General features: G+C 33.5%; 1 protein-coding gene across 2 annotated transcripts; it reads right to left on the bottom strand.

Moving 5' to 3' along the window:
* Positions 1 to 8394: 8394 nt before the first annotated feature.
* Positions 8395 to 15206, bottom strand: LOC139481899 (uncharacterized). 2 transcript variants are annotated; one of them, XM_071265419.1, is made up of 3 exons: positions 15073 to 15206; positions 8493 to 10165; positions 8395 to 8454 (listed from the first exon to the last, which is right to left on the bottom strand). In XM_071265419.1, the coding sequence occupies exons 2-3, from the start codon at positions 10157 to 10159 to the stop codon at positions 8433 to 8435; spliced, it is 1689 nt and encodes a 562-aa protein (XP_071121520.1). In that variant the 5' UTR covers positions 10160 to 10165; positions 15073 to 15206; the 3' UTR covers positions 8395 to 8432. The 2 variants fall into 2 exon arrangements, with proteins under 2 accessions (XP_071121520.1, XP_071121519.1); XM_071265418.1 differs by having other exon boundaries at positions 8395 to 10165.

Below are 15206 nucleotides of genomic sequence, written 5' to 3'. Positions count from 1 at the left end.
AAAATTGGCAAACTTAGTCAATTAAGATTTGAGTCAAACAGTTACACCTTTCGCCATGTACATGTGTAGGTTTTAAACTCAAGGCGCAAAGTTGATAGGCTAGTGGTCACTGTTGAAAGAGGACATGGACCAATAAGTCACAAGAGTCCTAAATAAATGTAAGCATAAATGTATAGATTATCTGGTTTTCTACACATTGATATTGTAAAATATCAGTTGCTTGACACAATGTGAAGCTTCTTACCTGGTTCGCTGGGCTCACTCTCCAAAAAGGTTCACATTGTGAATTAGCTTTATAAGGATAAAGTGGGTCAGTTTTTCATACAGTTCGATTACATAAAAATCATAACTGTCAGTTTCAATTCATTAATGACACAACTATCAACTAGAGAGAAAATTAAATGGATATAAACTATTATATAGGTCTGGTCATCTATGTCCTTCAACAATGGGCAAATCCCATACCACAAATCTACCTTTAAAAGGCTAAACAAAATGTAAATCATCCAAATGATTAAACCAGCGTGATTCATGAAAAAACAATAATGCATTGAACTTGCAGTGTGAAAAGAATAATTTGTAAAAAAAAGTTCATGAATTTGTTTTTATCCTGAATATATATATTTGTATATATGCTGCTTATTTACATGAACATTGTTTACACTGCTGCCAAAAAAAGGTATTGATTTTGCGAATTTGAATCAACAAGTACATGTAGCTTTAGAGTCTAGAGAATGATCTGAATAATACAGATTAGTAGTAATATGTACAGTTGTACATCTACATTCAATGGTTACATTAATTGTGTAGTTGGTTACATTACATGCCGTACATGAATGTACATACATGTATATGCATGTTGTTGGTTTGTTCTGTAGTAAAAACATTATCATGTTGAGAAATGTCATAAAAGTATATAGATCTGTAAAGTAAAACATGGTATTAAATAAGGAAAACAATTTTTTTTCAACATTTTATATCAGATTGTCTGCATATGACAACATTGGTTGGTATAATACTAACTTTTGCCTTGTTCAAGACATGCAATTAAGGATTTTGGAAGAGGTAATTGACATAAATCTTCTATCAATACTGAGTCAGCTATTACATCTAAACATGATTGTTTTAGGGTTCTTAAAGAATATGATTTTGGTTTAATTTTTTGCACATTATAAAGTTTTCCACCACAGAAGCAGTGTCGACCACTGGCAGAAATCATAGGTGTAAAGTGTTCAACACTTGTAAGAGACATGTATTTAAAGTCTCCTAAAAAGTCATAGCATTCTGGATCAAGAAAATGAGCAGTAACAAAATGGTTTCTGATTATGGTAGGCATGCAGCTGTTACTGCCCAAGACTGTCAAAAGCAATGCTGAGCCATCTCTGAAAAATTGAAGGTTCTGAAAGTTTCCTGGTAAGTCTGCTAACTCATTCTTAAATAACGCTATTTGAAATAGTACATTATCCTTTTTCATTTTGTACAAACTTATATTGCACCTGTCCGAACCCGCAATGAAGGTAAACACGGTCAAGTCACTATCTGTTCTGGGGTCAAAAGTAATTGCAAATTTATGATTTGACGGCAAAACATGCAAATTTAAATTTTCACAAGATATTGTTTCTGCAGTCATACTCTTCCAATTTAGTTTCACTAAAATAACACCTTCAATATTCTCGGTTTCATGTGCATACATTGTTGCATATATAGAATTTTGATGGAGGACCATATAATTTTCATCAGGGCTTATATAGCAGGAATAAAGTTGGAGCTTTTGTTGCTGAAGGTAGCACTTATTGTAAATAATTTTGCATTCCCCATCATTCATGCCAGTTATAATGAATTTGACAGCTCCTTGGCAAAAGATTTGAGTAACTACTAAGTCTTTGTGAAATCCAACTACGTTGCACATTTGCAATTCGGAATTACCGACTATTTTACTTGGCAGAAAATCTAGTTCTGAATCATCTTGTATCCAGGTTTTAGACGACTTTTTGTGGGTCAAATCTAGGATATGCAAACAAGATGCACGTCCGTATTTTTGAATCCATGCATGGAAATGTCTGTTGTCAATACAATGTGACTGAAGCCGATAAGAGAGGCAGCATTTTTCTGAGCAATTGTTATTTGATCCACCGAAAATTGGAACGCATGCATAGTTTTGTTTTTCATTTATTATTCCACTAGAATTTAAATGTCTCTGACTTGCCGCACCCATTGTATCACGGTCAGAATTCATATATAACTTAAACTTATAATATTGTACCGAACATAATGCATTATTTCTTTGAATTAAAGTATTGCCAACTTGCAAAAAGTATTTGTTTACATTATCGCTAAGACATCTACTTCCGGTAAGACTAATATGAAAACCAACACCTTTGTATATCCGGAATTCTCCAAGGGTGTTTTCTTAGACGTTCGCGTGATCAAGAGCAACATTAAAAGTATTCCAAAACAGTGTTGGAAATAAAAATGAATTAAAATAAACAAACTATCTAACAAATATATATACATAAAAGACAATAACTTCGAAACAGACAGATATACAAAAAATCAAAAGAAAATTGAATTCAAAATCAGATTATAAAATTGAGAACGGAATTGGGGAATGTGTTAAAGAGACAACAACCCGACCATAGAAAATGTGGTAGAGTGGAATTTAGCATATTTTTGTAAATGTAAATTTGTATATATTGATTAGATATATTGGAATAAAATGATAAGTGTGGAGGGAGAATTCTATTGTTCTGGTCACTCTTATTTCAACTGTCCTATTGAGTAGATAGATTTCACAATTTTGGAGTTTGCAAATTGTCTTATATGAATTATTGTATGGTTATTGCTGAATCTTTTGGGAATCCCTATTACTACTTTACAGGTCAGTTGTATATACTTTTCTCACATGATTTTAATAGTCCTAGAGTTTTTAACAGAGTATGCAAGATTTGGTTAGCTGATTGATTGGATTGAATGGAGAAATGGATCTGTAGTATGAATATGACCTTTATGAATGATAAATACAATTAATTAACCATAACATGCTTTAAATCATTAAAGATTGATAAATGATTAAAATATTAAATAATTTCTAAATAATAGATTACAATAGAGCATTGGAGTGAAATGATATTAAATAGAAAGAAAGAGTTTTCTTGTGTATAAATAAGAAGTATATCAAATAGTAAAATATTCATTTTAAACCTTTATTATGTTTTAGTATCTAAGGGAACAGATTTTCTTATTTTTGCTATGTGTTCATATTATAGACATGGAACACATTAGTTATAAGTTTATATTTATCTTCACTGGGTTAATATTTGATGTAGCCAATACACATATGAAGTCTTGTGACCTTCAAATAAGCACTTGAGGTAAGCAAAGAGTTGTATTATGTTGTTTTATAATTTGGTTAACTATTTGCTTATTTTGCTTACTTTGCGTTGCTGAGTTGCTGCATGTACAAATTTTAATGTTTTACTGTTTTGCTTACTAGTAGTTTATTACTATTTATGGAATTCATGTAAAATATATTATTTACATGGTAACAGAGTATTTATTGCAATTAAGTATATGAGATGCATAAATTAATACATTTAAGACTCAACTTAAACTTGTGTCTTTGAGACAGAATTATCAGTGGCGTAGCTAGGTGTTTGTTACGTTTACGCCCGAACCTCGGCAAGGGGTCTGAGGGCCTAAGTCATAGCACCTGTAGGTAGTTGGTTCAACGTGGCGAAGCCCCTGTAAGCTAACAGGTTTTCAAGAATGAGATACCGTTCCCGTTATTGAAAATTCTCACCAATAGCAACATACTACAAGAATTTAAATGGTTTATTTTTAATGTTTAGTTTATTCATCGTGTTGATTTGGAATCTAATGGTCATTGGATCTAGAGAAAAGTCTAAAACAGTTTCTTTAAAATATGTTCAAAAGGAGCCATGACGTAATTGTCGTTAATGAACATGAAATAATTAATGTTCGGAAGGTTTCTGTTGAATCCTGGTTCTCGGCTGGAATTGCTCCCCGCATAAAGTGAATGCATTTATCGATCTTTTACAGGATTTAAAAAAAAAAAATTTTTTTATATATTTTTACTTTTCTTGGAATATCGACTCAACCCAATTTTAACGAAAATCTATTAAGGTTTATAAAATCATGTGAAAAAAGTCCCAGATCGTTAAATTGAATAAAGATAAATCCTTCTGTCAGAGTAATACTGAAACATTAAACAATGGAAGAAAAAAAATACTTTCAAAATTTTGATTCAGACATGAATAAGAAAAAAACTTCTTCCATCATAAAATCCAAAAAAGGTTTGACAAAGTAATTGATCTATAACAAACTTTTATCCCAGACTGTATCTACTTGTGCAACAAGTTTTTATTTATTCTTGATATGGCAAAATTACACAGATAATTTCATCATTATGCTCTGGATACTCTTTTTATCATGCACAGTTTCTGTCCAACTTCCATACAAAGGTTTGTTAAAGTATTGATATTTAAAATAAACACTTTTTAACCACACACTTATCCTATAGAGGGGGGAGGGGGGGTCAAGAGTGACACCACCGACGAAATTTAGAATCGCATATGTCTTGCTTTTGCGACATATAGAAATGTCACAGGCTCGATAAAAATGCAAACCACATATCGAATCACAGAATATAATGAATTCATTTAAATAGAAGGAAAGTTAGTAGAATTCTCTGAAGATTCACAACTAGTAGCTTCAGACTTTGAGGAACAAATCTATACAATATGATACCTTTTGTTCGAAAAGTAAAATTCGTCACTTTTATTCGCAATTGAAAAAATATTTACAGGGCTGATGTACTATTTATAAGTAATTTGTATTTTATTTAGATTAAAATATTTTTTTTTATCAAAATTCAAGTGTACTCCCAGGCGTTTTGACGTAAACGTAGCTACGCGCATGATTATAGATTTGAAAGAGAATAATATTTTACTTAAAATGTTATACAGTGCAATGTACTTGTTCATTAACATGTCAGAGTTATCTATCTTTGCACCAGTATCTAAAGTATTTTATTATTATGTTTTGTAGGGTCTTTATACGAGACAACTGATTACTAAGACCTTTAATAAAGAATCCATACATATTCACAACCGAGTCTTTATGATGCCCATTTCCACCCGGTTTCAAAAAGACAACAGCAGAAGGTCACCAACAGGTCTTCAATGCAGCGAGAAATTCCCGCACCCGGAGGCGTCCTTCAGCTGGCCCCTAAACAAATGTATATACATGTACTAGTTCAGTGATAATGAACGCCATACTAAACTCCAAATTGTACACAAGAAACTAAAATTAAAAATAATACAAGACTAACAACTTAGGCTAACTTGTTTTAAACTCTTGTTTAAGTCGTTTAAGTCAGAGCCATTTTGAAATACTATATATGCATATCCCTGATTAAGTAGATATTCAAGCAATTCCAAAACAAATAAATAATTAAAAAGCAGAGTAGCATAAAAAGCGACACGGACATTAAGTTTTCGATGTACTAAAGTTGGTTTGTTTCATTTAAAAAAAAATAATTGTAATACGGACATATGGTGACCTATAGTTGTGAATTTATGACAAAAACTTTTCGTGTGCATGGCAATTCATGCGTGAAATTATGCGCAGTCGAATAGTCTCGATCCTCCTTAAATTGACACAATTTTCATATGTTTGCATTTATAATATATACTTAGCATACTCGTCTGTTAAATCTCCTTATCGTTTTGTTCTATTCCCCCTGTCGACACACACTCACATGAAACAGTCCTGAAATGCTTACCCTCTGGATCGAGTCAATTTTGTTTTGTTTAAGAGATGTTTTCAATTCAAGTTATGTTTTATGTGTACGTACGGTTATTACAATGTATGTACGCCTTTTAATCCAATTTTCTTTGAACAATCGGTTGTCCTATTCTTACGGTTTTTTATTCACCCAGCCCACTTTTGTGATGATCTTACTAGGCTACTAGTAAACTATCAAATGAGACAGTTAACCCTCTAGCACACACACGTGAATTACTACCATATTGGAGTAATCTATAATTGCTAATTCCTGCTACTTTGATTACATCGAATAGCAGCTTGGACTTACTGAATAAATCAACTATACCAAAGACAGGGGCAGTAATTTTTTGAAGGGTTCCCAAACCAACGTAAACAAGAGGCTGTCACAACGATAACAAACCGGATTTATTAACATTTATTTGTGTCCTGGCAATATCACAAGAACCATCCATTACTGATGAATGGTGAAAGTGAAAATCGTCAATATCAAATTTGACCTCCATTTTGTCATCAGTATCAACATATTAAAATTTGAAAAGCTTAGATTGAATGGTTCATGAGTAAATGCAACAACGTGAATGGAAACGCCATTTTGTGATCTTTCAAGAACCATAACTCCTGAACGGTAAAAGTCAAAATCGTTATTATTTAACTTGACCTCTATTTTGTCAGAAGTAACAACATATAAAAATTTCAAAAGCTTTCGTTGAATGGTTCATGAGAAAATACGCGGACACGAATGGAAACACCATTTTTCAATCTTTCAAGAACCATAACTCCTGAACGGTAAAAGTCAAAATCGTCATTATTGAACTTGACTTCCATTTTGTCATCAGTAACAACATATTAAAATTTGGGAAGCTTTGGTAGAACAGTTGATGCATAAATGCACGGACACGAGTGGAAACTCCATTTTTCAATCTTTCAAGAACCATAACTCTTGAACGGTAAAAGTCAAAATCGCCATTATTGAACTTGACCTTCATTTAGTTGTCAGGAACAACATATTAAAATTTCAAAAGTTTTGGTTGAACCGTTCATGAGGTAATGCACGGACACTTTTGATTGCCGCCCGCCCGACCGGCCGCCCGCCGTACATCCCCAAATCAATAACCGACATTTTTGTCACAAAAATCCGGTTAAAAAGAGGTTCTTACCCCGGACCCCCCTTTTGGATCTGCAACTGAAAGAGAACCATATAGATATAGGAAGATGTGGTGTGAGTGCCAATGAGACAACTCTCCATACAAATAACAATTTAAAAAGTAAACCATTATATATTGGAATAGTAAAGTATATATAAATTTCATCATAATTCCTTTTCCATATATGTTCGGGATAATATTTCTATATGGAGATCCTCCAAGTCTTCTTCAACTGCATCAATGGAGAAATATTTGTATTTATTCAGGACTGTTTGCCCATTTTTCTCTATTATGCATACTCAACCTAGACCATCATGCATCAGACAAAACAAACATTAGGAACAAACAAAAAAACAACAGAGATAGTACCAGAAAGGCTTAACACAACCAACTGAAAGTGATGTCTTATGTTCTGCTCCGTGTTGAAGGCCTCATTGTGAATTTGAGATGAAGAACAGCAAAACAGCGATGTTTTTTACATGCTTAGCTTTTTGTGTTTTTCGCTGTGCATGCACTGATTTTGTGTTTTTCGCTGTGCATGCACTGATTTTGTGTTATGGACTGATACCCCATTTTCTTTGTTTTTATATTAGGGAGCTACCATTTGATTTTTATGGGGGGGCTAGGATGAAAAATTTTGTCCTGCATTTTTTTTTAGCTGTAATCTCTGTCCTGCCTTTTTATTTTTCACTCTGTTCGGTCCTGCTTTTTTTTTTTTAGTTTATCCTGACTTTTTTTACCTAAATTGTCGTCCTGACTTTTTTTTTTTGCAACTGTCTCATCCTGCCTTTTTTTTACTCAAAACTCCTGTCCTGCCTATTTTTCATCCTAGCCCCCCCCCCCCCCCCCCCCCATAAAAATTAAATGGTAGCTCCCTTAGACAAAGTCATCGAGAAATCGAACCAATGGTGGAATGTGTCTACCAAGAAATAAATAATGCAGGTACGTTTCTACTATAAAAATATTTATAGTATAACTAATCGCCGTATTTGAATATCAAAAATAAGACAACGCGTGACCGAACGACGCATGGATTAAACGAGTGCGCAGCACGAGTTTAATCCATAGCGGCGTTCGGTCACAAGTTGTCTTATTTTTTATATTCAAATACGGCGATTAGTTATTCTTTTTATTACATTGGCAAAATTTGGCTTTTTTTATAAAATTAATGTAGAAAATGTAAGGAACTATATCTTTTTCCTACGCATTGACAATTTGTTTTGATCCGACGTTATCGACGTCTTGACAACGCCTATTGTTGTATGACGTCAGAGAGTGAAATAACCACGTTTATTTCACATGTGAAATTATCGGTTTTTATCTAACTGGGAAATCAATGTAATTCATTGCAACCAATGTAATAATATAATTTCTCCATCTTTCGTTGCACAAACATCTTGATAAATCCATGTATAGACATATATACAAATGAAATAAAATGTGAATTTTTGTTTTCGTTTTTATTTATTAATACATTAATTAATTAGCAATATCAAATAAGGTTATTAATACATTAATCAATTAGCAATATCAAATAAGAAAGCTTGACCTCCAAATTCGTTGCAAACTAATAACTGATTGGTAGTTTTATTAACATGAAGGGCATAGGGATCACACAGTCCGTGTTTACTTGTCAACAACTCTTTCGTTCGGTGACCGTCTGGTGAAATAAGAAGAACATTATTCGTTTCTCTCCCTGCTACGTAGATATTTCCATGACTATCCTCGCCAATACCAAAGGGTTTTCGGAGATTCTCATCTGCATATTTCCACAACAGGTCTCCATTCATATCATAGCAATACACGTGATGGTCTTCGCAATTTGTGCAAAATATTTTCCCGTCAAATAATGCCACGTCTTGAATGTAATACCCGGAAATGTGTAACCGACTTAAAATTTTTCCTTTTAAATTTAAAACAAGAAATTGACCGATATGGTTGAGCCTAACCACTAGTTTATCTTCAACTCGGTCAATGCCATAACAAGGTGATGTCACATTAAATGTTTTAACTATTTTACTAGCTTTTACATCGATCAGAACAACAGTTTGATCGTCCCGAAGTGTGATTGCGACAGTATTTTTATCGACAATCGCGATGTCACGTGGTGAGCTTGACAATTTCATCAGCTCGTTCGATTTACTTTGACTATCGGCTGATAACAATCGTTTGTTATCAAAGTCAACAAACAATAATTGTCCATCGTTTAAGATTTCACATCCAGTAATCCCTGTCACGTTTTCACTTTTTGGAAGCTGAATTCGTTGTTTAGGTATTAATTTAATTTTATCGATAGTATTGGACGGTCGAACGATTGTCTCTGCATGTTCTCCTTGTAATGAAAGAATATCGAGGGATATTGGATTGTGATGATATGAAATCGTTCCGAACGAAAAAGCATTCTTCATAAAAGACATTAAAGCAGGGTCTACATTTAATTGTAAATTGAGTTCATCTAAACTTCCCGCTTCATGTAGTTCTTCTAGGTACTGAACTCTTTCTGTTATGGTGTTCTCGATTTCACTGACTATCATGAAAATTTGAAAACCTGTTGCAACTTTCTTGATGATTTCTAAATCTCTTATGACACCGTTTACTGTGCCTCTCTGATTCATAATGTCAGATAATAGTGTCCCTGTTTTAGTTTTTGCTGCCACGTATTTTTCTTCCAGCTCCTCTTGTAAAGCGCCCTCTAACTTATCAAGTCTCTGATTAATCACATGTCTTATATTGACAATCTCATCACACGATGTTTTCTTATGCTTATCCAACTTTTGAAGATTTGAAGAACAATTTTCGTAAATGTCATTTAAACTTTTTTGCACACTTCTAAGCTCCTGGTCAATTTGCAACAATCCGTTTTCTGTTTTCGCGCCCTTTATCGCATCATGTAGTGGAACCAAGTTCCTACAATCAACATGAGTTTCATTTACACATTTTACACAGCACGGGTGTTTATGAAATGGGCAATAAAATTCAAACTTTTCGTTGTGATCGGAGCAGCTATATCTAATAGACAAGAAAGAAGGCGGTAACTTTTTATAGTCTGCTACTGTTATCGTTGTGTGATCACGTGATATTTTGGCCCGACTGTGGTGTTTGCTGCACTCAGGACAAAGGAATTCTTCACAATCTGGACACCAGACGACAGCCACCACGTGACTCTCTACACATATATCACAGAAATGGTTTTGCATAGATGCCATCTCAACCTTTGAAATAAAGTGAAAAAATTCAGTAATTCATGTAATTCTTAAAATAAGTTAAAATTGATAATTTTATTTAACATGCTTAATAAATCTATAAAGATGTAAAATGTGTAAAAATGCAATATCCTGGTATCTGTCTTTTGTTTTGATTGATGGAATCGTGTTAATCGTCTTATGTTATCGTTGAAAACACGTTTAGAGTTGTTTGTTATACTCTAAAGACGGCTAAAATATTAAGATTTAGTACATTCTGTTGAATAGAAGCTGTAAAGTTATAATTTTGTATCAAGTTTTATTGATATTTTTGCCTTGTTTGCAGAGTTATAGATCTCCTTTTTTCAATGCAAATCTCCATAGGATTTTAAATCGTGATTTTTTAGTCTTCCTCAAGTAAGAATTTTTGGGAATTTTTATCTGTGTATATTTGGGGTATAATGCTAAAGGTTAAGACTAAAAATTCTTCTGTAGCAATTACTTTAAGGTTAGGGTCAATTTTATGCTAGATTGACTGGACTACATTGTATTTCACGGTTAAAATGCAGATTCATCAGATTACCATCGCTATACAGCAGGAGCAGAATTGTATTCCCCTTCTGGATCATCACCCTTTTTTGTGGGTCTATGTTTCTCAGTTTAATTTAGTTTGCCTTTTCGTTTTTTTATGTTCGTCGTTTCTTTTTTTTAAGCCATGGCTTTGTCAATTTTTCTTATATGAGTTTGTATATACAGCCTTATCGCATCGCTCATACGCGGATCCAGGGGGGCCTGGGGGGCATGACTGGAGTGCCCCCCCCCCCTTTAGGTCAGTCAGTGGGCCCCCCTTATGAAAAGTTCTGGATCCGCCACTGCCGCTGGTAAAATATCACGTTGTGATTGGTTTAGCGCCGTCACGTGGTGACCCCCTATGAGACCGTAGGGGGGTAGAAGATTTCATAGGGGGTTCATGACGCGTTAATGGTGACGTCATTTACTAATGTTGTGTTTCATTGTTTATTTTTCAACAAAACGCAGCAGAAAAAGTCCAGCGTGCGATAAATTCGTTATACGGTTAACTACTGACCCCCTACGGATCCATAGAGGGTGAATAAAATCCATAGGGGATTCGGCCTCCGGCCTCCCCTATGGATTTTACTAACCCTCTATGGATCCGTAGTGGGTCAGTAACGAACCATATAACTTATATTTGGTGTCTTCCACCTCTCTTTAACAGAAGGAATGCGAAACGGGCGCCCGTAGCCAGGAAATTCCAAAGGGGGGAGGAGTCAATACAATCATACTCAACTATAACAGTTACGATTCGAACAGAAAGTCGAATTTTACAGTGCTTATTTGTTTTTAAAGGGGGGGTCGTACGGACCCCTCGAATACCCCTAGCTACGGGTGTGCAAAATATGATCTTTGATCATTATGATTATACATAATACGTACTAACAAACTTTTAAACATTTCGTGATAACACGGAGTGAAATATGTTTTGCATTTGAAATTTTTTAAGAGTTATTTGTATCTTGAATTATCAACATAAGTAAACATAAGGGGATATAATAGTTGTATCAACTTTTGTACAACCAAAGGCAAGGCCGAGCATAATTATAAACAGTATAAGTCTGGAGGAGATCCAAGATTTTGAAAATGGAAGACGGCGTAAGGAGCGAGACTAGTAAAATGTATATGTACCAACCATATATGTTGCTGCGTAAGATTCCTTAATCGGACTCTATAAGTCCTCCTACGACCTTCAACAATGAGCAAATCCCATTGCATATAATTAAAATAAACTTTAAAAAAGCCTTTGCATGCAAAAATGTGCAGCAATTGAACAGACCTGAGGCCTTTTAAACAGTAAATGAAAAACATGTACACCTCTATAGTTAATTATTGAGGACAAATTAAGCAATGTATTACGTTTTGGATTTGTTTTGACATCAATACAAACCTTTTCCCATGTCGTTTTTATATTTAACATATGTGTGGGTGTTGACCGAATTTGTCTGCCTCTTGCGTCCATATTCCACCATTCCCATATTTTTCTTTTCTTAAATTTTTTTTTTTTTTTAATTAATATAAAAAGCAAATCCAAATGATAACCAGATGCTCTGCAGGGTGCAGCTTTATACGACCACAGAGGTCGAACCCTGAATAGTTGGGGCAAATATGGACACACCATTCAAGCTTGATACAGCTCTGAATTTGGATTGTGATTAAATAGTTGACACAGCATAGGTTTCTGATACAGAATGAATGTGGTCTTATGAACTTTAAAAAGATAAATTTACCTGTTATGGTTCAAAATCCACAAATCTAAATACATGGCCATGGATTGAATCAGCATATCAAAGAATCACAAGAATTCAATTTTTGATGAAATCAAAGTTTAATTTTGGACTCTTTTTACCTTAATGTAGACCAATTTGAAAACAGGACCAAAAACTTAAAATCTAAAAACACAGTTTGATTTAGCACATCAAAGAACACCAATAAATTGATTTTGATGAAATCAAACAAAAGTTGTATTTTGGACCCTTTTGACCTCAATGTGGAGCAATTTGATAACAGGGACAAAAAAGAAATCGAAATACATGGTTAGATTTATCATATCAAAGAACCCATATGTTCAACTTTTGTTGAAATCAAACAAATAAAATTGAGAAAGGAAATGGGGAATGTGTCAAAGCGACAACAACCCGACCATAGAGCAGACAACAGCCGAAGGCCACCAATAGGTCTTCAATATAGCGAGAAAAAATTTTGATTTTGGACCCCAATGCGGACCAACTTAAAAACTGGGCCCATAATCAAAAATTTAAATACATTTTTAAGATTCAACATATCAATGAACCCCAAGATTTTTGTTGTTTTTATTAAGTTTTAATATTAAAAATCTAAATACACGGATAGATTCGGCATATCAAAGAACCTCAGTAATACTCAGTATAAAACGAAAATATGAAATGTAAAAAAAAAAAAAACACGAAGAGAAGACTATTCGGTTTATTGTGGGTGCATACCAAATTTTGAATTTATAGATGTCATCATGTACAACTTTATTTCTACAAGTTATGCAAGTATTGAGGCAGTGTAAGATTTGGTTCAGTATGATATAAACATCTATTTTGAAAATTCGTGTGTTGTTAATGATAATTATATAGAAACGTTTTTTTTTTGCACAGACCATGATTAATTACACTCATTTGCACTTTATAAATACTGAAATAAAAGAGTACAACTTTATGTTTGCAACTTTTTCTTACAATAATAACACAAAGGCCCAAATGAGGGGGTGAAACGTTTTTGGTATGTTGGATATAGGGGATAAAACAAATTGGGATAGGGATATAAGGACGGGGTTGGGGGAATGGGGGGGGGGGGGCGATTTTGTCTATGTGATTTAGATGGTAAACATAGCCGGGTTGTAGGATATAATAATTTAAAAAAAAGTAGGATCTGAGCGAGGGGGGGGGGGGGGGGGGGGGGAACTGTCTGGAAGGATGAAAAAAAGCTATAATAATTGGATGATGAAAAAAGCTATAATAATTGGATGATGAAAAAAGCTATAATAATTGGATGATGAAAAAACATGTATAAAAGCTTCCCAGAAATGTAAAAAAACGCCTTTTTTACACCATCTTTTTGTAGAATGAAATTATAGATTGAAAATAAAATTATAAATATAAGAAGAAATCGATTTGTTGATACATTACATTTATTTTGATTGAAAAGATAAAATGAGCGCAGTTTCACAAAATATTTCCTTCTTTTGTACATAAATACTATATATAAATGTATCTAAAAATATCTCACGGTTTAAGCATTTGAATATTACAGTAATTTATGAAAAGGATCATTATTTGCTGTCATAAAAAGTTAACAATTTTGAAAAGACAGCATGTACAAATAAACAATAATACAAATGGCCGGAGTGATCGCACTGACGTTTCAATGTTTGAAATCTGCCTACTACATGACTGTGTCATTTCACTGTCAGAATTTAAAAAAAAAGATTCAAATATAAAAACAGGTAAAACAGGTACTCACCTTGGTAGTAAAAGATGAACAGACTACTGAATACACAAATATCACATTACACTGACGACATGACCTAATTCTTAAACTGTTTTGCAAATCGATTTCATTCATATCAGTAGGGCAATGAACTCCCATGTTTTAAAATACGCCCTACTTAATGATTATCATGTTAATATTTTAATTACATGCATGAAGGATAAATTTATTTATAAAGTAGATTTTATTATTACATTGTATTACAAATGATAAGAATGCTTTTATAATATGTAACAGCAATATATCGTTACAAAATAACATAACGGTATTAAGAAAATTAGGGGAGGGTAAATTCATACAACATTGTTATTTTGTTCTTTCTTATTCCTATTCCTGTGTCAGGTTTATTATTGATTGGTGCGGATCACAATTTAATTGTCCTGCCGCACCAATCCCCAACAAAACATTAATATTTGATGCCTTTCACATGTTACACGAGCTATATGGTGTCTCGAGCTATGTTGTCTGTTTGTCTAGAGAATCTACATAAGCACAGTATTTATCAGGTGCATAATAAGTGCAAGACCAGAATTAATGTATAAAATAACAACAAATTGACTCGTTCTATATTGTAAATCATTTTCACCATTTCGAACAACCTTTTCTGTTTTATTTGAACCGAAAGTTTGATCACTCACAAAGTGATATTGCAGTAACCCGACCTAGCTTGTACGTGAATTTATATCACATAAATCTGATAATATATTTTACAATTTTGTTTTTACTTCTCCCACTTTTTTGTGCAAACTGTAAATGCTCAATTTTGAGTAATAAACTGCACAAGGTTGGCACTTCAAAAACTCAGTTATAACCAATGGTTAAACGTATAACAAAATCTGAATACTCACAATGTCGGTTTTATGTCAATCCGTCTTGCTTGTCGTACATATGTGTCCTGTGTATTGTTGTCGAATTTTTTTCTTGCTTTGTTGCGCCAAAAACGTCCTGACGTTTTATATGTGTGACGTTTCAAACGTGGTGC

This window comes from Mytilus edulis, chromosome 7 (genome assembly GCF_963676685.1).
Source record: "Mytilus edulis chromosome 7, xbMytEdul2.2, whole genome shotgun sequence".
Lineage (NCBI taxonomy): Eukaryota > Metazoa > Mollusca > Bivalvia > Mytilida > Mytilidae > Mytilus > Mytilus edulis.
This window is presented reverse-complemented; position numbering and strand designations above follow the sequence as displayed.

Bases quoted from the DNA above. Each gene is read 5' to 3' on its own strand.
- LOC139481899 (XM_071265418.1), bottom strand. From the start codon at position 10,159: ATGGCATCTATGCAAAACCATTTCTGTGATATATGTGTAGAGAGTCAC.